This window comes from Chelon labrosus (genome assembly GCF_963514085.1).
Source record: "Chelon labrosus genome assembly, chromosome: 17".
In the NCBI taxonomy this organism is placed as follows: domain Eukaryota; kingdom Metazoa; phylum Chordata; class Actinopteri; order Mugiliformes; family Mugilidae; genus Chelon; species Chelon labrosus.
Window position 1 is genome coordinate 23,377,524 of NC_140350.1, and position 23,950 is coordinate 23,401,473.

The following is a 23,950-nucleotide window of genomic DNA, read 5'->3' on the forward strand; positions in this document are numbered from 1 at the left end:
AGCTGTCTGTTCTCAGCAGATGTATTCAGGTCAAGAATATAGATTTCATTGATGCATAGCATTACTTTCTACTGTGTTTTTCCGTGTGAGCTCATTAGCAACTAGTGTTTGTTTCACCCTTTAAACTAATGACAACATCCAACATCGTCAACGAGCGCTTGAGCAACACTTTGTTTCTTGTGCTGTGAAGTGGCGTGAGAGGCATCCGGCAGTTGGAAGTCTTTCCCTTTGCTAGCACCTTCTCAATCTGACCAACATGCACACAAACGGTAAAACGAAATGTTTGTTACCTCAGCTGCAAATCCATTTTCCTGCTTTGGCTCTTAATTACTTTAAGGCAAACAGTAGTCACACGAAATGCCTCTGCTGCAAAGGACTACCGTTTCAATGTAAGCCTAAACTTTCTAACACGTCCTCACACAGCGACGAGAAGGCAGCGGAAATGGAGTCATAAAACTTTAGGTGATGAGAAACGAAAGGTTTGCAGGTTTGATCCACACACAGAACCCCAGAGCTTCAGGTCGATAACATGCTGAGAAAACCTCTGCTCTAGCGTCGTCGTCTCCACTGAGCGGAAGTTAATAATGCATAGAGCAAAATAAAATTCATATGGGTGCAACATCTGATGTGGAAACACCGCTCGAAGCGGAGTGATGACCCTGCGATCTGTCAGCCTATCAGCCCGGCGCAGTAAATACATTTTTTTTTGTACCAAATGGAAGCAATGTTGCCAGAGTCAGCCTCACTTATGCGGCGCTTGTTTTCACAAACATCAACCGCAGCCACTCCAGTCATCACATTTCCGCTCAATTTCACACGTATGAAAGAGTCCAGATTGGTGTCTGAGACGGTGTCAGCAGCCGTTAGCGGAAAACCTCCAGAAGAGGGAATGATGTCTCGTAGCGCACCGGGCACTTCTCTGTGCCAAGAGACTGCTCTTCAGAAGCCAAAAGCAAAATGACCGCGCTTTATTTTGGCGCTTGTTCACCTGGAAGCGGCCTTACAGCTGCCTCAGCAAGATCCTCGCTGTATTCACAAAGACGTCCTTATGCTGCGTTTAACATAATAGCGCTTTTAACATGTGGCCGCTTTATACTTTCAGCCTCCTTTGAACAGTCGTTTCATATTTTAAGGTTTTCAAATTATCTGCTAATAACATAATAACAGGAGAAGGAGTCGGCAGGCGCACTTGCGGCAGCTCTGTGAATTTGCACATTATGAAGAAAAGTACAAAGTGAACTGCAATAATTGAAGGCTTGACCTAATCACGGCAGCAGAAGACATGTCAAGGCTTCACCAGGATTCATAATAGCCACAAATTTTGGCGTTATGTTTCGTTGTAATCCTTCCACCAGTTACAGAGGCATTATACTCCAAACTACAAATGTCAACCTGCTAGTGGTGCCTAAATCATGATTTTTCACCTAAATAATCATGATTCATTCTGCGGGAAATGTTAATTTTTATTTTCCAGTATTTCTGCCCATCAGTCGTGCTGGGCGATTTCAGGTGGATGTTTTGACCTTCTGGTCAGATTCTAATGGCGTCTTTGATGATCCTCTGGTTGTGCAGTGACTCATGTTTGATGACTTTGACCTCTTCCCAGCAGACTCTGGGAGCAGTTTTCATCTTACAGTCTCTCAGACAGATAAATATCCAAACTCGTTAAAGAAAGGCAACTGGACTTGGAAAGTTTCCCGAAGATGTTTCGCCACTCGTCCAAGCAGCTTCTTCAGTAGTGAAGGACTGGAGGGGAGTCGTAGGGTCTGCTGTAGGGCCTGTTTTGTGTTTTCCCCCCTAGTTTTGTTGCTTGTCTGTTTTCTACAGGTACCTCAGTGGACGGGACTCGACCTGGCCAGTCTCCCTGATCCTTTAAGATCTAGCAGTCGCAGAAAACGTGTTTTGGTGTGAAGCTTCGAGCGGCTGGTTTTACGCGTTGTGCAATAGCCCATTGACTAGACAATATTCATTCATTCATTAATTTCCATCCACTCATCCGAGGTCGAGTGGCGGTGGAAATGGCTAAGTACGGAACTCCAGACGTCCCTCTCCCCAACAACACATTGGAATCTTGAGGCGTTCTCAGGCCAGATGAGATATATAATCCCTACTGTGAGTTCTGGGTCTGCCCCGGGGTCTCCGTTCCAGACAAACCTCCAACCAGGTTTACCAGGGGGCATCTGAACAAGATGCCTGAACCACCTCAGCAGGCCTCTTTCGATGCGAAGGGGCAACAGTTCTACTCTGACCTCCCTCCGAATGTCGGAGCTCCTCACCCTATCTCTAAGGCTGAGCCCAGCCACCCTTCAGAGGAACCTCATTTCAGCTGCTTGTAACCACGATGCCACTCTTTCGGTCACTACCGACAGCTCATGACCATAGGTGAGGACTGACTAGACACTAGATCCTATTTAAACCCCAACTCCACTAGTCCTTTAGAAATGAAGAAGCTATTTGGATAAAACGTCTTCAGGAAACTCTACAAGTCCAGTTGCCTTTCTTTAACATTTTTGCATATACTGTGACCTGGATGACCGAGAACCTTCACAGACACAATCAGATAAGGTTTAAAGTTTCACCCTTAAGATAGACTTATGCTTCTGAGTCACATCGACGCCGTAGGTACAACTGACGTGGACTTGCCCAAAGATCTAACTACCTGTTACACACCACAACAACTGTGAATGCTCATCTCCATCTCTCAACAGCTGGACAAGAACGGGAAAGTCTACCTCCTTCTTCCTCCTTCACTGTTTTTCAGAATTTATTAACTTAAGCTCAACACAGGTAACTGAGCGTCAACTGGCATTTTAAGGGGATGATCGCGGAACAAAGCCGGCACCACCGCAACTCACAAATAGTGTAAGCCACCAGGCTGCTGGTAGGACTACAGGAAAACCACCTAAATCATTATGATTCCTTCTGAGGGGAATGTCAGTTTTTATTTTCCAATATTTTTGCCCATCAGTTGTGCTGGGAGATTTCAGGTGGACGTTTTGACCTTCTGGTCAGATGCTAATGGCGTCTTTGATCCTCTGGGTTGTGCAGTGACTCATGGTTGATGACTTTGACCTCTTTCCAGCAGACTCTGGGAGCAGTTTATTATCACAGACAGATCATGTTTTTATTAAATTTTTTTGAAAAGTTCCACATTTAACCCTTGAACACTAGCTTCAGGTGATTTTTCACCCACGTCGTTGTTATCACATGATTTTCGTTGCGTTGCTGCTGTGTGATTTGCGTGGGTCCTTGGGAACCTTCAGGCTGTATACTGACGTCATCTAAGGTTGGAGTGTTTCCTCACTTCAATCCCTGTTTTTTTTTGTGTTCGGGTGATTTTCACGTTCTAGAGTTAAGATAGACTTTGATTCCGAGTCAGACCGACGCCTTTGGTACAAGTGACGTGCACAACAATCCAGCCGTGACTGGTCCACAATGCATTTCCTTGTCGCCGTCTCTCACTCGCCGGACAAGAACAGAATATTCTCACTCCTTCTTACTCACTGTTTTTCAGTATTTATTAACTTCAGCTTTAACACAGGCCCCTCGGTTCCAATCACAAATCACTGAGGGGAAAATCACCAAATGTCACAACGTATAGCGAGGAAGCAGGACTCAAACGCAGGACACGCACACGAGAGACCAAGGACTGGATGAAATAATAATGTTTAGTTTAATGAAGACTTAAAATTAAGATAACACTCAGCAGAGTAAGCCAGGGTAATCCAATAAAATGAAAGCAAGACAAAACAAGGAACCACGAGGAACCTGAACAGAAACGTCGGGAAACACAAGGAAGAGACAAATCCAGGGTATGAATAGACTGAAATAACTGTGAAACAAGCATGTTACTCAACAGAAGACTTGACCAAGGACAAACAAGGAGACTACAAAAGACCAAAGAAAAAACAGGAACAGAAACAAGAAACCAAACAGGATTACAGAAAATGTTCAAAACCATGACACCAAAATCATTGTGATTCATTCTCCAGGGAACATTAATGTCTGTCCTGATGCCATCGTGCAGAAGATGTGTTTCAGGTGGACGTTTTGACCTGCAGGTCAGATGTGAATGATCTTTGATCTTTCTCTGGTCGTGCACTGACTCATGGTTGATGACGCTGACCTCTTTCCATCAGACTCTGCGAGAGGTTTTTGGGTCTAATTATCACAGATGATGAAGGTTCTCTGTCTAGGGTCACATAAAGTTGAAGAGCATCCTTGTTTTGCAATCTGAGCAGCTGTTATCACTCCTCAGTTAGGAGTTCCTCACCTAAGCTAGATTTATGCTTCTGCGTGTCGTAGGTAGGGCGGCACAGTGGAATGGTGGTTAGCACTGATGCCTCACAGAAAGAAGGCTCTGGGTTTGAATCCATCGACCGACTGGTTCCTTTCTGTGTGGAGTTTGCATGTTCTCCCTGTGTCTGCGTGGGTTCTCTCCAGGTACTCCAGCTTCCTCCCACCGTCCAAATGACATAAACACGGAGGAGGTGGAGCAAAATGTTTTTTATTTACTCTTCCCAAGACCCACTGAATCTGCATTGCTTGTGCCTCCTTCTAACGAGTAGAGAAGAAGTGTAGGACTGGACCACACAACATCATCAAATGGAGCCAGATGTGAGTAGCAGTTGCGGTGGTTGGCTGCTGCAGTTTTTCATTTCTGGATGATTTCTACGCCTCGACTGCATTGTTGTTTTACACCAGTGCAAGCAATCTGGGCAGTAAACGACACCTCCTACCATCTTCTCAAACGTCTTCTCTCTTTTGTGCATTGCAGGGTTTTCAGTAAAAACTATTGCTCAAACTTCATTAGCTCCACTCGGTTCAGATTAAACTGAGAAATGCCACACGGATGACTGGTGTTTTGGCATAAGCGTGCAAGTATGAATGGAGCACTGGAGTATAAACCAGGCTTTACCTATGCCAACGTTGGGAAAGACTACTGGACGCAATCTGAAGCTCTGCGAAGCCAATAAGCTGAACCTTTGAGGTTGTAGTATGCCGAAGGTCCAGAACGGGTGTTTTATTAGGTGATGCTGGGGCAGAAATTACAAAGCTTCCACTCTGAATTATCCTTCAGCAGATTAGCAGACTCGTAACTGTGAGGCCGTGAGCTATAAAATGTTCCCTGCTAATGTGTTTGCTGTGGAGGCCAGGGAGGTCGAGAAGCAGGATGCTTTTGCAAGCTCCGCTGCCGAGTTTGCTCTTGTTTGACGCAGCATGCAAATTGGAAACATCTGTTTTATTATATCCTCTTATCGCTGACAAAGAAAGGCGAGAGACGTCTGGATTCTCCTATGATTGGTCTTAACGGAAAAGGGAGAAAAGCCAAACGTACGACAGTTGCACCGCTGTAACATAATGAACTAAACAACTCTGCCATGCTTAACCAACTCTCCACTTAGAATAAATGAGCAGTGAGTTACTTTTCCTAGAAGTCAGCCCCAGGACATATCAATGCAGCTCAAATCCAGTGTTGCTCAAGTGAAACCACAAAAGAAGAAATGATAAATAACCTGAACCACAGGGAAATTTAAAGGGATGAAGATTTCTATTTCTGTATTTTTATTTTTACTGATGACTCCCTTTAAAGCGGTGTACATCCCATTGTGTACCAAACTGCACGTCAGTCCCCAGCAGGCCACATTCAGGCAATCAAGCCTAAACGTGTAAAACGCCTCGGCACTCACTCGCACCCCGCGGCCATTTTAAAATAACCACCTTTATTGCCACAATTTCATCTCCGAACCCCAATTACCTGTCTCGTTCCAAACAAATGAGACAAGTAATAAAAGCAACCGTACAGTGGGACAGTATTGAATTACCAGATAGCCGGGGCAGAGCTGTTTGGAGAGCAGCGCCGCCCTCCTTAACACCCGCGATGATTTATTATATTGAACACGTAATGAATGTTTATAGCATTTCCAGGCCATTTGCTCGCTAAAGACGTCCTATTTAACTAGCAGGTAGCGTGCATTGTTTGATATTAGTTATCAATAATGAATTCATTTTACTACTGCAAACCGAGAGCGCTGAAATTATTCATTGGATTCCAAAGAGTGATTGATGGAGCCCAACGCACTCGCAGTCCATCACCGCAGCGTGAGGCTGTTTTGCAGACTCGGTGGGAAGACGCGGAGAAGAAAAGGTCCACTCGGTGATCAGTTTATATTTTATCGCTGCACCTTAATATCCTCCACAGGAGAAGCCTGCTTAATCTGTTCATTTGTTTTTCTTTTAAGGCAAGAACATGTTGGAAGTCCAGTTCCTTCCCAAAGCCACAGAAATAAATTATTTTCCAGGTCATTTGAACAAACCTGTTTATGAACATTTGACAGCAGCAAAATTATCCCATGATTCACAATTATTTCACACGTCTCCAGTACTTTAATTAAAGATCCCTCTTAGTTAATTTAATTTACTTTATATAACTGTAGGCAATAGAGTCAGGTGGTCCTCTTCCAAATAACCCCCTGGGATGAATTTGAGAGGTTTAGAGATGATAAAGACGACGGTTTACGTGCATCATTTCAGAAATGTGAATGGAACTTCTAAAAACAAATAGGCATCTGAACAGGAGCCCCAACGAGTTCAAACCATAGACTGTATATAAATATGGACAATACGTCTCCACGTCCTTGCACTGGCCAAACTGACACTGTTTTCCCGGGGATACTGGCGGCGCCATCTTGCGAGTTTGGAGCCAGAGTCTGATCAGTACGGTCTGAGGGTGGAGCCACGTCGAGCCGTGATATTGATGCCCCGCCCACACTTCCTCCAGACTCACTCATGTTTTCGTTTAATTAATACTACGCTCTTTTCTACCTCCACCTGTTACAAGGAAATGTTGGTTTATACACTGTACTTATTTATTTAGTTTTTTTTTACAACTCTCACATCCCCACAGGATCACTTTACGGAGCGGTTGGCATGGCAACTGGTGGTCGCCATTAGCCTTAGATAAGACTTAGACTTAGATTTATTCTTGTCAAATAACTTAACTAAAAACGCAACTTAACCGAACAAACTAACACTTGAATATACTTCTACACTATATTACCTACTTAAAATGACAGAGACCATCTTTGAAAAGTCCCGCCCACTAACATTGAGGGGGTGGAGCTTATGACCTATAGTGCAGCCAGCCACCAGGGGGAGCTCTACTTGCTTTAGCTCCACTTTTGAGGAGCAGTTCCGCTGTCCAATCTTTATACAACCTATGGTCTATTACTTTATTACAGCTGGAAGCGAGGATGAAATCAATTGATTCGCACGAGAATCACGATAATCTCCAACCACGGTGAATTGATTGACTAAATTAATTACATTTTTATCACAGTGTCAGTCAATAAGGTTGACCTGAATGACATAGAACGCACGCATACAAGTGTTATCTCAAAACCACAAGCATTTGGGCTCTTTATGGATTGACTTTTAAGAGAAAAGAGACCTTCTGATTAACGTCAGAGGCCTGAACTACGTTGCAAAGCCGACGACACCTGCAGCACTTTGCAAAAAAAATTTAAAAACCAAAATATGCAGCTATGCACCTCTACAGTGGTTTAGATAACAATCAGTTGCATGGTACTGTTCACCAACTTAATGGTATTAACATTTATGCAAAGCTGTCAGATACATGTGTTATAAAAGACTTAAAAACGTGTTCTTTTATACTCCAACTTTCAAAATCGATTTTATGTGCGATACTTGAGCTCATGTTCTTTTATCTCTGTGTATCCCAGGGTTGCGTTTGCATTATAATCATGGGATTCTTTTGCTCCTGCAACAACCTCACTTCCCCCACAGGAATCAATACTTTAGTCATAGCCAGAACACGCTCATCGAGATGTGACCCACGTTGCATGAAATTGGCTCTTTGCCACAAACAGATCCTTCTTTTTGGACCTTCTCATCGCTGCAGTTTAATTGAGAACACCTGGTTCGAACACGCGCGAGATGGAGAGCTGGTTGTCGTGGCTACTTGGTAGAAGAAGATGTTTAGTAACCTAAATTTGCTCTGAAGCACGTGAAAACATCCCGCAGGCGGATTGAAGAACACGTCCTCTGAAACACCCTAACCAGCGAGACAGTTTCCTGTTCGGCTGGAGCCTGACTCGGCTTTCTTCTACGGTCAGATGAATCATGTATGGAGTATAAATTATACAGACCGTGTCTTTGATCGTCACAAAACATGATGGGTTCACTCAACATGTACAGCGCTACATGGTGGTACGCTGTGACCTACAGCGAAGCTCTGTCTCCTCTTGTTCCGTTAACCCTTCCCTGTGGAATTTAACTTGGTTCATCTCATTGAACAAAAGTGGTGGTTGCCTGCTTAGTTGGAACTTAAAATTCAGTTTAATTGAAATAGCATCAATAAACTCTCTCGGTTTGAGAGTTTTTTTAATGTATTGATGGGTGTACACTAATCAGGCATAACATTATGACCACCTTCCTTCGTAATATTGTGCAGATCTGCCTTGTGCCTCCAAAACAGTTGTGACTCATCAGAGAATGGACATGGGCCTTCTGAGGGTGTCCAACAGAATGTCTGTGAAGGTTCTCAGTCATCTAGGTCATTGTACATCCAAAAAAACGTTTAGTCGCCATTGATCTTATGTTGCCTGCATCTCATGTTGCAATGATGGCGGTTCCTGTAGTCTTCAAATTTCCATGAGGTCCTCTTATACTCCCACACCAGTCGAGGGGGGTGCTGGTCACTCATCCAGGTCATGGTATATCTAAAAAACATTTAAGCCCAATACCACAGGTAAGTATCTAGTCGTTGATGGCCACTAGTCGTGCCAGTTTCTGGTCGTTAACAGAAACAAGTCAAGCAAGTTTCTGATGGACTACACTCACAGATGTTCCTGTTTAAACCTCAACTTCCCGCCAGTCCCCTAGAACTGAAGAAGCTACTTGGATGAGTGGTGAAACGTCTTCTCAAAAAAGTCCAGTTGCCTTTCTTCAACATTTTTTTGGATACTGGCAACAGAGTGTTGTTAGTGGGGGGCCTTTGAGGGGAGGGGCCTCTGTGGATCATCCCACAGATACTTGATCAGTTTGGGATCTAGTGAATTTGGAGGCCAGGTCAACACCTTGTGCTGTTCTTCATGTTTTGTTTTTTTTTAGTTGTTCCTAAAGTGTTTTTGTGTGTGTGTCTGTGTCAGGCTGCATCCTGCTGGGGATGGCTGCTGCCATCAAGGAGTGTCATTGCTATGGGGTGGGGGTGCCTGGTTTGGTCTAGGTGGGTCCTACATGTCTAAGTAACATCCACACCAATGAATGCCAGGTCCAGAAGTTTCCCAGCAGAACATTGAACTGTCATAAGATGGTCAATGTTATTTACTTCTCCTGTCAGTGGTCATAATGTTGTGGCTGGTCAGTGTGAGACTCTTCCTGTTAATCACCTGGAGTGCAGCTATGGCAGGTCAGAGCTTTATTTTATGGCGTCTCATTGGAGTGAGACACACCGAGTCTCATGCCTCTTTCTAATAAAAACAAAAAACTGAAGGAAGCGTCCGCCGGTCAAACCGACACCGTTAATTCGTGCCGATACGGCTACATTTAGGCCGGTGTGAATAAAAAAAAATTAAAAAAAAACATTGCAACTCATAAATGTTGATATTTTTGTTCATTTAAGCCGAGAGCCTGCGCTTCCCTGATACATATTGAAGTTATAGTTTTGCAATGAATATGGGATTGAACAGAATATATTAACCTACCTGTATGGCCCTCAGTAAACTCAACAATGAACGGTGTTGACATTTACAGGTTGCTTTTAAAAAATAAAATCACTGGACTATGGAGAAGAAAAAACATTATTGATTTTCCTTTCTCTCTCTCTCTCTCTCTCTCTCTGTTGAGCTCATCCTCTTTCACACATTAATGAATCCCTGAAGAGCAACGTCTTCAGCAGATTTAATGACAATGTTCCGGGTGGTATAAAGGTTTTATTTTTTTTCTTGTTTTCTTTCTGCGTGCAAGCTCTGATTCACAGGAGTGCACCTATAGACCCGTGTCCTACTTTGTGCTGCATTTTAGAGACGGCTGCATATTAATTACACATGATTATCTGAGCATCGCCTCATTAGCGGCTGTGCACGGCAGACGAAGAGTTTCTTTATTTATTACTACAACTTACAAATTGCAACAAGGGAAAGGTGGACAAAATGTATTAGAGGCAAGTACAGTCATCTTGTTAGCAGAAGTGTTAAAAATTTGGGAATTAGTCTTAAAATGTAAAGTTTGTGGAGATCAAGGTAATAAAAGGACTTATGCAGCAACTCTGAAGTCATTCAATATTCATGAATCTATCACACCTAGACCGTCAGCTAGTTGTTTGCTGTGGTGGAGAGCTTGTTTGCTTTCTTTGCATTTTCTCTTCTAGGTCAAACCCTTACCGATGATTAAGTCGGACGTGCCGGCTGAGAAAACGGCTCGGGGTTATCACCTCCTTGCAGAGGGCCCGCTGCCGATGGACCCTGACAAGGCGCCGACTCCCACTGAGGCTGCAAACCCTCCCTTTCTCAGCCGTGTACGGGAGGCTGCCGGCTGTTCCTATCGAGTCCGCCTGCGTTCGCGTGCTTCTGCTGACTGTGGGCAAAGATCACGACCGAAAACATCAAATTTATTTGTGTGTAGCTGCATTTAAGACCGTGAAAACGTGCATTACTTATTAGCAGTTTGTGTTATCTTGTTCTAAGGTGGTTTGTTAGAATGAAAAGAAGAGAAAGCTAAAGCTAACATTCTGGTTTTTAATTTAACTCACGTGATCAAAACAGATCACTTTCTCCATCGCGTTCGCCAAGGCTTGCATATTCAAACATGCTCCTCGTGATAACGCTTGCACAATTCATGACACTAACTGGGTGACATGGGGGCCTACGCAGACTTCCATCCCGACATGAACACAACATGAGCTCAGCTCCGACTTCAAAGCGCGCTGAGCTTCCCAGGCCCGCTGTGAAGATGGCAAAACACATTTTCACCGTCTGAGCGGCGCGTTTGCATGTCATTACACGGAGATCGCTGCACGGCCCGCTGGCAAGAGCCCAGAAATGAAGTTTTAAAAACTGGGCTTTACCTGGCAACCTTCATGAAGTGAAGTTTTGAAGAACTGTAGCAGCAGCAGCAGCAGCAGTAAACACAAAAGCTGTGGTGCACAGGGATTCACAGGTATTTCTGCTGGTACTGCCACAGACTCCCAGAAAGAATCAAGCAGGAAGTGATAAATGAGACCTGAAAGCAAAACTCATACAAGAACCTTATTTTCCAGCAGCACATATTTGGCCTTGACCTTGGTCGCTGCTACTGAGCGGTGACTAGTGGTCTAAATCACAAACACATCATTGCAGGAATCCGTAAGTGGCCAAAAGCAATCTTCTAATGCTTTGACATTTGTTCCCTCTGTACTGTACCAGGAGCCAAACAGACTCCCACATGAGAATGTTCGGGGAATGGCTCTGAAATGCCCTGAAACCGAGCCACAGTTGATGGATGTCAACAAAGCTGTCAGCAGTGATGTTGCTGTGCACGCATTAAGCTCCGACGTCAGTTTTTCATCGTGGAACGTCATCAAACCTGTGCCGTGCAGTCCAACTTTAAAAGCCTGACGCATTTCAGAAAGAAAGAAGCAATAAAACGCATGTACGATTCCTTTAGCGTCTATCTTTTATGGCTTCACGCCAGAACACCTTGAAACCCTTCACACAGGATGACCCGACCCTCCCCTCAATTTTCCAGGCTTTCATTGGCCAAGGTTTTGGACGGGGAAAGCCGTCGCTCCCGCCGTGATGAATAACGGTTTTGGTGTCCTTGGCTGCAGAACTATCTCGCCTGAGAAGTCACAGAAACATCCAGACAGATTTATTTGATAAAACACCAGGATGCTGGTAGCTGAGCAACTGCAGCAACCCCAGATCATAGCACTGCCCCCACAGGCTTGTACAGTAGACACTAGGCATGATGGGTGCATCACTTCATCTGCCTCTCTTCTTACCCTGATGCCCCCATCACTCTGGAACAGGGTAAATCTGGACTCATCAGACCACATGACCTTCTTCCATTGCTCCAGAGTCTAATCTTTATGCCCCCTAGCAAACTTAAGCCTTTTGTTCCGGTTAGCCTCACTGATTAGTGGTTTTCTTAAGGCTACACAGCTGTTCAGATGGTTCTCCACTATCCTTCCAGTTTTTAATAATGCGTTGGACAGTTCTTAACCCAGTTTTAGTAGTTTCTTCAATCTCCTTAGATGTTTTCTCTGCTTGATGCATGCCAATGATTTGACCCTTCTCAAACAGACTAACATCTTTTCCACGACCACAGGATGTGTCTTTAGACATGGTTGTTGAAGAAATGAGAAGCTACTCATTGCATCAGTTGGGGTTAAATAACTTGTTTCCAACTGAAAAATAATCACCCATGCAGTAATTATCCAATAGGAGGCTCTTATATATTTGCTTAGTTAAATCCAGATGGAGACTTTTTTTTCTCCAAGCTTGAGAATGACACAGATACCACCCCAAGAGGGTGAGAGGGATGTTTTTTATGGAAACATATTTAGGTGTGAACATCACAGAACAAGAGCTTCACCAGACATCATGAAGAGTTGTAACCCTCGCCGCCTAAAACGCAACATGCCTCCTCTCAGCGTTGCATTCTGGTCCGTGGAGGCAGCTGTCAGTGTGAAGCTGTTATCTCTGCCTCCCCTGTGATGGATTTCTTCCTGTACGGTTGCCAAACAGCCGTGAAAATTGTAAGTCTAGAAAGAAGCCCCTCTCTCTTTGATTCGGAGGGACGACTGACACCGGTATCTGACATTTACCACTGATGTTTTATATAGCTTATATATTTCTCGCTGTCAGGATTCATCGTAGCCACTCTGGAAATATCTTGACATGAGATCATAGCGTCTGTGACTGGTCTGTTATCCACAGGAATAATAATAAGAAAAAACGTTTCATAACATAAAAAATGGGACCAGGAATGTAAGCTGCATCACCAGCTGCTTGAAAGTGTCATATTTCTATCCGTTAAGGTAACAGCAAATGTAAGGAAAATAACCGAATCAAAGCTTAGGCAATCACGCGTCTCATCTATAGACCTTACACTGGAAATATACAGTCTTCTTTAGTAGTGGAGCTCATCCTAAGAGGTTCTGGTGTAACTGCTGGTCTGGAGGAGCCCCACAGCAGAAATGACCCTTTATTACAGGTTAGATGAGGCGTAAATGGCTGGTGCAGTAGCAGACTGATTCACTCGGAGTCCACGCTGAAACAAGTAGCTCTGAGCAACGACAGTGACAAGCTCCATCAGAAAAATAATATGTTGGGGAGAGAAGTTCAGAGTTAATACCAGAGGAGCAGCTGTGCTGTTAATCTGAGGATCAAACCACATGAATGCATGAATGCATGAATGTACATTTTTCCATCGTGCCTAATGCAATAGCCTGTCACACCTTGACTAATTGAAACCTGCTTTCAGTGCAGGAACAGAATCCACTCGCATTCACAGTGGATTATGATTATTAGGGTCCTAGCTTTTGCGATATTTCCCGCAATTCTTGCACTACGTACTAGACGGACCCCCTTCTGAGCCTTTACTTAGTCAAATGAGCAGCGGAGTGCTTCGCTCCGTCTGATCGGCAGCTCGGCTCAGCTTCATACCTGCGCATGAAAAGAGAAACAGAGGGTGACGAAAGTGGAGGAGGCCACATGCAGAAAGCCCCTTCTTGTTTTTGATCTCTCTTCACGCGACGGTGCAGCACGGTGGAACAGTGGTTAGTGCCGGTGCCTCACAGCAAGAAGGATCGAATCTCTGAGGCCGAGAGGGTTTGATTCTCAGGGCCTTTCTGTGTGGAGTTTGCACGTGGGTTTCCTCCGTCATCAAACAACATGGGTGCAAGGAGGCGGGTCAGGTTGGCCCTCGGTTGCAGCGGCTCAGGACTAACCCTCCATCCGACCATGTGATTCCGTTGTACATTTACCTTCACAACAGCATGGGAATCTTGAATGAATAAACCCTAGACCACAGGTGTCAAACATATGGCCCGTGGGCCAAAAATGGCCCGCCGGAGGATCTAATCTGGCCCATCTGGGAAGAATTTGCATAAACATGCAATAATTACAATGAAGACATTAACTGCAAATTTTCCAATAAAAGTAACTGCTATTCATAGGTTTCACACAGTTTTAGTAAGAGTCGCGGACATAACACAACACTGAGACACTTCATGGGACAGATTTGTAAGATTCAGGAGGTTCCAGCTCTGAAGAAAAGGTTTGTGATGCAATTCCGAAAGAGGAATAAAGATATTTTTGTAAGATGGCTGTAAGACTGGAGAAAACACACTTTAACAACTACACCTGAGGGCGACAGTCGTTGTATGCACTGCAACCAACATTACATAGGCACTCATGCTCCTGCTACAACTCGATTTGTTGTTCCCGCTACTTCCCATCGTGTCCCAGCCTTTCTTTCCCATCGGCTGTTGGCAACACGTGTTTGCAGGATTGCGTCCAGATCCAGCCCAAAAAAATTCAAACATGTTTGATCGACTGCGACTGAGGCCGAATCGAGTCTGTTCCCCTCCTACACCGACAGATTTTTGTTCCAACTACTCACGCCGACTGTCCCCAACTAGTGCAGACTGGCGCAGACTTTGTCCAACTGGGAATTGTGGGTAAAATGTGGCAACAAATCTTGTAGCGTATCCTCAGCTTTAGTAAGACATTCAGGAGAGGCCAGCTCTGCACAGCGGTTTGTAGCTCTTCCTAGCTTCCCAGCTAATAGCATAATGCTGCAGGCACAGAACATACTACATGTGGCCGTTAGCTAAAGTCTCAGTGGTGTGTCCAAGTGCAACTTTTTGGTCCGGACACAGACGATGAAAGGCAACGCCACAGTCAGTTCTTTGAGTATCGGTTCGGTGCTGTCTGGGACCTAAAGGGCATGTCATTAAAATCAAGGGTGAAAGTATTTGAAACATGTTTTAAAATGACAAAGGAGTTGCACAAAAATCATACATCTATCTCACTGTCTGTAAATCTCAAGAAAACAGCGAACCGCCGACGCTTCATGCCAGCTAAATTAATCTGTGGCACTCGAGCGCCTGCAAATTTGGTTTTCAAAAAAGCAAAAATCAATTCTCCAAATGGCTGCTCACTGCGGTTTTCAGTTGCTCAGACAACAGTTATTGGGGAATATGTTCAGCTGTGGATTTGGTACGCTATCAAGGATTAGCCTACGGCTGTGTTTAGGGGAACGAGAGTTGAAATCTAGCACAGCTCTGCGGCTGACAGGAGTACGATGACAGGAGGAAACACTTGCTGGGACCACTTCTCTGTCTTGCCATATGTTTTACGAAAAAAACGAATATGACCAGGCGGCGTATTCCTAAAGATTCAAAGAGTTGCTCCCAGTGGCCAAACTCTTAGAAAATTCTTAGAATCATGATGTTTTCTTAAAGATAAAAGGTGTTCCTAAAGAATCTTAAAAGACCTCCTAAGGTGAGATCTGTTCAGAGCAGGAGGAGGACTTTTAAGAGGCTTAGGAGTTTCTTAAGCAGAAAGGAATCATTTATCTGTTGTGCTATATTTCCCCATGCCTGCTTCTTGGCTTGTAGTGTGACATTGGAGCCAAATCTACGTCTCAAAACACTTTTATTCTCATTGATCATAGAGATTAGATTCTATGATTAAAGGAGAATTACCTTTTTACAACCTGGACCTTATTTCTATACGATCGTTCACTCACCCATATAACTTTGGCGTCTTTTGTAGTCGTTCAGACAATATTTAGATCCGCGTATATCCATATAATGGGAGTGACTGGGGCACCGAAACGTAGCCTCTAAATAACGCATTATCTGCCGCGAAACTCGTTCATTTCACCAATATTTTGTTATGATGCGCTAGTGCTATTCCCCGTTGCATCCGGAGTTACCTGTTATCATCATCCGGGGTCTGTAGATTGACCTACTAACCTCTGACCTGGATGATGTCATCTCTGAGCGCCGTGCACACCCCGTGTGGCTTGTTTACCTGTAATTTGCTACTGCTAGTTTTTTGCAACATGGCTGAATATTTTTCCAATTCTGAGGTTTTGGACGACGACTTTGTTTATGATGGACGTCCTTACCGAACATAGAACAACAAACCACTGCAAATATTGGTGAAATGAACGAGTATTGCGTTATTTAGAGGCTGCGTTTCGGTGCCCCAGTCACTCCCACTATATCGCGGATCTAAATATCTCCCAAAGGAATACGAATTACACAAAAGTTATATTGGGTGAGTAAATGATCGTATTTTATGCCAGAAATAAGGTCCAGGTTGTAAAAAAACATTCCTTGCTCAGAGTTCTCTGAGAATGTTCTGGAATCACTCCTAAGCTAAGACTCCTAGCTAGGAATGTTTAGGCTAAGTTAGGAGCTCTCTGAGAGGATTCTCTGAATGTCAAGGAATACGGGCCCAGATCTTTTATGTAACATGTGCAGCATATGTAAGCTACTGTCCAGGTATTTTAGGTTTCCAGTCACCTTTGATTGTCCTTGTGGAGAAACTACTTGGCTACTGTGTCGTTTCTGTTAGCATATGAACATGAAATCCACTCTCCAGCCCACGTGAACCTTCTGGTGACTGTACATCGCATCTGTTCCAGCAGCTTTGCCGCTCCTTAGCGTTAAGAATCTGCGTTGTGACCTTTCCATCATGGCTGGGTGTGCGTGCATGTGCGTAAGCTGTGGCCGTGGGAAGCAGTGGGAGCGATTCTCACTATTCTATTTATATGTACATATTTACTCTTGATCACTGAAAAGAAAGAGACGTAGCGAGGAGCGGCAGTTCACCGCGTACTGTCCAACACTGTATGGAGGAAGCTTCTATCGGACGCTGACAAGAGCTGCAGCGAGGCCACTCTCCGACCCCCTTCGGCATTTAGTCACATGCTGTGCATGCGAGTGGATGCAACGTGGCAGCACCTTTCACAATGAGTTGTGTTTTCTCCAGAAATAAATGTATTATATATGTGAACGTTGTTTATTTATACTGAAAAAAAAAAAATGCAGTGGATGCAGAGAATGATGCAAAAGAATAAGTTTTACCTTCTCAAGTGTTTCGACGCAAATAGATAAAAAATATAAAATTCCACAATAAATAAATTACTTTAATATGAACCGACTTCTCTATACACTGATCAGCCACAACATTAAAACCACTGACAGGAGAAGTGAATAACATTGACCATCTTCTGACAATTCAATTTTCTGCAGGGAAACTTCTGGACCTGGCATTCATTGGTGTGGATGTTACTTAGACATGTAGCACCCACCTAGACCAGACCAGGCACCCCCACCCCATAGCAATGACACTCATGAAGTCATGAAGAACAGCACAAGGTGTTGACCTGGCCTCCAAATTCACTAGATCCCAAACTGACTCTGTTGCCAGACACCACAGGACACCCTCAGAAGGCCCATGTCTATTCTCTGATGAGTCACCACAAGGGAGACCTGCACAATATTATGAAGGAAGATGGTCATAATGTTATGCCTGATCGGTGTATACTGTATCTATAGCCATCTATAGTTAAAGAAAACACATTCTTGAACTGACTGGAATCTGGTGAAGGAGCAGATAATATTCTGATAATAAACCTGACGGTTTCTGCATTAGACAATAAATATTTTGAGATAACTCATTGCATCATGTCTGTGATCAGCTGTTAGCATCAGTCTCATCGGTCTCTCGTGTTCCATAAACCCACTTTCACCTCCTCAAACGACCCGTGTCTCTCACCTGACAGACGGCTTTGATCCCGGCTGCCCAAGCGAAGTGAACTGAAGGAGCAAACACTCCAGGCTGCGAGCGAACTCTTCCAAGTATGGATTTTGTGGACGAGGGGGGGTGCCGGATGTGTGGAAACGCAGCAGATTTGTACGTCCCCGTCTCTCTGCAGGATCTTGTTCTTCTTCTCCTTCTTCGCGCTGCTGCCGTGGGAACTTGTCCGTCTGGATGCGAAGGGAGGAGGGAAAAGCAGCGACGTATGGACTTCTAATTCAGGTAGGAGTCAAGTCAGGATCTGATCAAGGCTGGCACGGACACATGGGCAAAGTACTGAATCAATAAAATAGATAAAACTAACCAGAATTGGACATTCACACTCACAATTTAGAATCACCACTTAACCTCATGTCTTTGGACGGTGGGAGGAAGCTGGAGTACCTGGAGAGAACCCACTCAGACATAGGGAGAAGATGCAAACTCCACACAGAAAGGAACCAGTCAGATAATGGATTAGAACCTAGAACCTTATTTCTGTGAGGAATCAGTGCTAACCCCTTGGTCATTCAATTTCTTTGTAATTTAATTAGTGGTAAGAAAGGTTCAGTCTTTCACTTAAAAATTACATACAAGCAAATAATCGTGGGATGTTATTTTTGCAACGCTCCTCTCATGAGACATTATGTGCCCAGCAACCTACGATGTCAGATGGCTCCTTCATATATGAAGCAGCAGACGCTGAATTCGTGACATAATTCATGCTGACATGCAGCAGACACCGTGCCAACGCACAGAACAAGAGCATCCTCAGCCCTGTTGGCAACAGAAAGTGAAATAAGAATCACACCGTGTCACTCGTGTATTGCATTTTCTTTTAGTACTTTACATATAACGGGAAAATACAAGGGTTTGTTCTCAAGAGAATACAGGAAATTTAACAGTGCTCTGTACATTACAATATTATAGTCAGTGTGGTGGTTACTTGGCACAGCCGATCGAGCCGTGCACGCCGTGCACAGGTCACCATGGGTGGGTGGGGGGGAGGGTACAATTCGAGATCTTCATTTACATGTCGTACGATGAAGTTTCTATTAGCAGCTTGGAGGAAAGAATACAAAGTGAGCAATATGTGCACGTTACTGAATAAACATTACGAGAAAAGGGGAGGGAAAGGTAGAACGTAAAAATGAAATTAATCGAGGAATGTCGCGTAATGTGCAACGTATTTACAAAATTAAGGAGCACAAAGCTGCTATTAGATCCTTAATCTGTGATAATTATGTCACCGGATCGGTCTGACCACATCGACACCAAACACAGAACAGCCAGGTTTAGTTAAGGATTCTACATTCATCCTGAGAGACCATCATCAGACGTTAGAAGCGAAACTCTCGACGCTGGCCGCCGTTTTCTCCGGAACCCATGACAAATGATGCTGAGGCTGAAGGAGGACGGGCTTGGACTGTCAAAAAATAAAAAAATTTAAAAAAGGACTGACTATTAACTGATTATTTAAAAGTAGATTAAAAAACGTGGAACACAAAGAGGGCATGCAGTAACCGAATCCTTAAAGTCCCAATCCAGGATTTATGTATATTCACTGTGGATCTATATACATGTAGAATAGTGAAAGGTTTGCAGAGAGGAAATAATATCCCCCGTCAGAAAAATTAAAGCCAGTTTTGAGCTAATATTTACAACCATTACTCTCTTTAGACTCCATTTAGCTGTCCCACACGGTGAACCAGTGATTACGAAGCTCACAAGGAAATTAGTTTTTCGTCCCGTGAGCGTGAAGCCGGTATTTGCATAACAGAGCTGCTGCAACGAGAGCAATTCTGGATTGGGTCTTTACTAAGAGCGTCTGGGATGAAAGGCAGGTGGGATGGGAACAAAACACGCTGGGAGTGACTGCTCCGAGTGACAAATAAAGGTTCGTGCTCGCCGCCGCAGAGAGAGAGAGAGAGAAGTCACTAAAAATTAGTCAGTCTGCGAACATAAAAGACGAATCCAAGCCCTGAGACGCACGGCGCGGAATTAAAAAGGAAAAGCAGCACGGGAAGCAGTTTTTATCTTATGGTTGTCTCATTATTCCTGAAACTAACTCGTTTTCATGTGAGATCAGAGCTGGAGCAACACCAGCCTTCAGAAGTCGTCTCTAGTTAGTTATCCACTCTAGCGCTAAAAAGCAAATGCTACGCTAACAGGGCAACTTCAATTAAAAACACTATTAGCTCTGCCGTCATCCTGCTCTCACTTACAACAAATTTTTACTATTTTTTTTTAAGTTGAAATCCCGCAAGGAAATATTTTATTCTCTTTCTGAACCCTCCGTATTTTTCCAGCCCTAGCTAACAACCTCCGTAAGACACTTCTGCAAGACCAAACCTGTCAGTGGCATCTGCTGGATGACTTGTCAACAAAAGCCAATCATCACCCTTACAAGTTCTGACCACCGCGCCAACACCGCCTTCGCAGCTCCTACACCAGCAGCAAGAGCCTACTCCTAGCAAAACTTACTTACCTGCGACCTCCACGTGTAAGTTCACGGCAATAAACAAACCGGGAACGCAACACAACAGCATGAGACGGCCATGATCTGAGCGATGCGAGCGAAATCAATAATTCATTCGGCATCCTTCTTTAGAGATGGATGCCGACGTTTCCTGCAGAGTTTAGAGGATCTTGTGCTCACTGTTTCCGACTTTTTTTTATTTTCCCCCAAAGGCCGAAGGCCGGCCGAACACGGGGAAGGGAAATAAATCATCAGAAGATGCGTTACGATTCAGCCGCGCGGCGAATCCCCACTTTCAACAGTCGAGTCTGACACGAGTTCGGCGGACATCCGCGGCTGCGTCGCGACATCACCGAGGGGAATCGTCGTCTACCCCACCACAAGACTATAAAATTTTCAGGAGTAACTTGTTGAGCGTTTTGCGCCGGAGCCGGAAGAGGCTCCAGCTCGATAAGGTATATACACATACTGGAGAGGAATGTCTGCATGTATGTAGGCCTGGCGTGGCATGCGTGTGATGCATGATAACATATTTAGTTTAGTCGTGTGTATGAATGATTATATAATTACAATAGAAACATTTACAAATTTGGAGGAAGAAAATAAAAAAAATAAAAAAAGAAGAAGTTGCTGATTGTGCCTCTAGATCCCGTTCCATGCAAAGACTGTCAGAGATCCTCACGATGCACAAGCTCTTTTCTAGTTGGACCTCATGCTCCGAGGAGTAATTTACACCGTCGCTCTTGCTGAACCGTCTCCGGCCGTAGTGAGAAGACACGTAGCGTGTCCGCGCTGATACGAGAAGTGAACTGTGACCATTTGTCTTTAATAAGGCATTAAAATTTGTTCAGGACCACGAGGACTTGTAGTAGGGCACTGCTTTCAACTACTTATGAAATGTAGAAAAATGTAAGGAATGAACATGAGTACAAATCATGAGAGTGCTGCACCGAGAACAACAAATGAAGAAGGTTTCGCCATTAAAAGAACATTTCTCCTACTTTGGCAAAAACAAAATGATTATTTTTTTTTTTTTTCATGTAGCTTTCAAGAGAGTCTCTGACAGTTATTTGTTCATCAAAGGCCTCTTTGTTTGCAGGAGGTACAGTACTGTTGAGTCCCACTGAGCCACCGAAACACCAGGCCTCTCCTGTCCATATCAGGCTTCCTCTAGAGTCAGATCCTGAAAATAAAAGAGCTGGAGCAGCTCGGTCCATGGCTCAGCTTCCTGGTGAAACATGTTTGCTATAGCCAAGATTCACAGATGTCTCCAGTGATTGAGATCCTCTGGTCAAGTCTTTGGCTTCCTTGCATCCTCTTCATTGTGTGTGTGTGTGTGTGTGTGGATGAGATTACAGCACTGTGCAAACTAAATGGAAACAAACCCTAACCAAAACAACAGCTGGCCTTTTAGTCTGTGAAAAAAATGATCTTTCACTCAGGTGAAAAAGAGAAAAATAGAAAGGAACGTTCTTTTTAGAAAGCCGAGAGCGGTGCGTCGCGCTGCACCTCTCGCCTCAGGCTACTTCTTTTATTCTGCGCATGTAATCGTGCAGTTCCTCTGCTTCTTGAAAGCCCATATCCTGGCAAACCCACTGAATGTCCTCTTCATCTGCAATGGGGATGGAGTTATAGGGCAGCTCCTCTGTGGGGAGGGTGGTAAAGGTGGTGAACTTGACTCTCTTGCGCTTGGAGGTGGGTGAACTGGCGTCCTCGCCGTTGTCCTTAGTGGAGCCCCCGGAGCTGCCGTCACCCCGCCCATGTACCTGACTCTGAACGCTGGTCTGGGAACTGCCACTGCTGTGGTGATCCCCATGGCAGCAAGTCTGTACGCCCTCCAGAGGGTTACTGGGACTTTCTACCTGCTGAGGCGACAGATCGCACTGGGCCCTCAGCGGCTGCCCGTTCCCCAGGAACACCCAGTGGTGGGAATGTTCCATGTTGGCCTGACCCTCGGGTGGGATGCGCTTGTGGCGGTATTTAAGCACAAAGACGATGCAGTTGATGAGAAAGACTAAGATGGCCAGGCAGAAGACTCCCAGTAGAGCGTACATGCCAATCTCCAGGTCAGTCATGTTGCGAGATGAGTGCACAAAGTCATCTTCCTCCTCTTCGTCGCTCTCAGTTGGCCGCTCTTGGTTGCTCATAGTGGGGAAATTGGTGTAATCGATGGGAACGCTGGCAGGCTGCTCGTGAGACGTCTCGTAAATTCGTCCACTGACGTTCGGATCGACGACTGGGCGTCTGGTGGCAGGCACCAGCTCAATCTCGCCCTCCGTGGTCACCTCTTCCTCCGAGTCTTCCTCCGGGCCGAAGCGGACCTTGACATAAACCGCGGCGGACGCGATGACGCTCTTGCGTTTGGTCTTCTGGCAGGCCTCGCAGATGGTCATCTCTAAACGCACCATTTCGCCGGATCCCTCCCCTTCTGCCACCACCACAGGCCAGCGCTGCTGAGGCTCCTGGGTTACGGACACAACCTTGTCGTCCAGCGTGGAGGCGTTGAGGTTGTAGTCTTTGGGATCAAAGTAAGTCAGAGTGGCGGCTGTGTTGTCACTAAAAAGTATCCAGATGGAGAAACTGGCCTCCTGTCAGACAGAAAAGAGAGAAACACACTTTAGATGGTGGCTTTGTACAAACTAACTTCAAAAACAATGGGACAAAAACAGATTATTATTAGCATAATGAGCAGGAAAACATGAGCTTCACCAGAGGGTGTACTTTCCAAATTTCGTGTTATTTGACCTGAAACAAATTGAGTTATTTAAAACAACAATGCAAAAACTTGGCAGCAGTCAGTGCACGTCCAAGAACAGAAAACACAAAAAGACGACTGAAAATAGAATTATTGGTGACTGGAGTATTTGTCATTGTCAATTGAAAAGCTGTATTTCTGTCATGTCTCGAGATATTGAGAGGCAAACATGGACACAATCTTTTTGTCAGACACAGGAAATTTATTTAATGTATGAGGAATACTGGGCATCCTCTTGTCTTTGGAGATACTATACCAGCACAGCATAGGAAGGCCCTCAGATTTTAAGGGCTTATAAGAGTGTATTAAGATCAGAGGACAATGATGGACAGGAAACCAACAATGAGAGTGAAAAGGTAGGAATGGTGAAAGTAATAGCTTACATACAGGAGCTATGAAATTTCAGACCTTCTCCTAGGAAAAGTGCTCTGGAACGCCACTTGAAGCCGGAGGTCCTACTGGCGACGCCGGGGCAAATCGATCTACCCTGACTTCACTGAGACGCATTGATCTGTTTTTTTTGGGCCATACTACATATCATCATATTACACAACATGACTTTTGCGTGAGGATATGTCGCTATAATCTCTCTGCATAAAGTTATTAGAAGTGTAGCCTAACGTCAACGAGTCTGACAACAAGAGAGGAGGTTTGTTGAGCGTCTGCCGAAGTATATTACCTATTGTTGGTGGAAAAACTTTGGGAGACCTCAATTTCGATCATTGTCAGTAACTTCGGAAACAAAACAAATATTATCTTATCGCGGTCGGCCATGTTTGTTGTTCAACTTCGTTCTCCTGGAACGCTTTGAGGTCGCGTCTAGTACACTCCAAGCGGGATAAATCTGCCATCCCCAGCTTTCTGGGACGCAGCATAAGACAGTACCTGTCAAAAGGC

General features: G+C 44.6%; 1 protein-coding gene across 2 annotated transcripts in view; it reads right to left on the reverse strand.

Moving 5' to 3' along the window:
• Positions 1-18,643: 18,643 nt before the first annotated feature.
• The window catches only part of tmem132e (transmembrane protein 132E), a 414,526-nt gene continuing 409,219 nt past the window's right edge, over positions 18,644-23,950 (reverse strand). For both annotated transcript variants that reach the window (XM_084565323.1, XM_084565322.1), the window contains exon 9: positions 18,644-22,886. In XM_084565323.1, the coding sequence (XP_084421449.1) occupies positions 21,816-22,886 (1,071 nt within the window). In that variant the 3' untranslated portion in view covers positions 18,644-21,815. The remainder of the gene's footprint in view (positions 22,887-23,950) is intronic.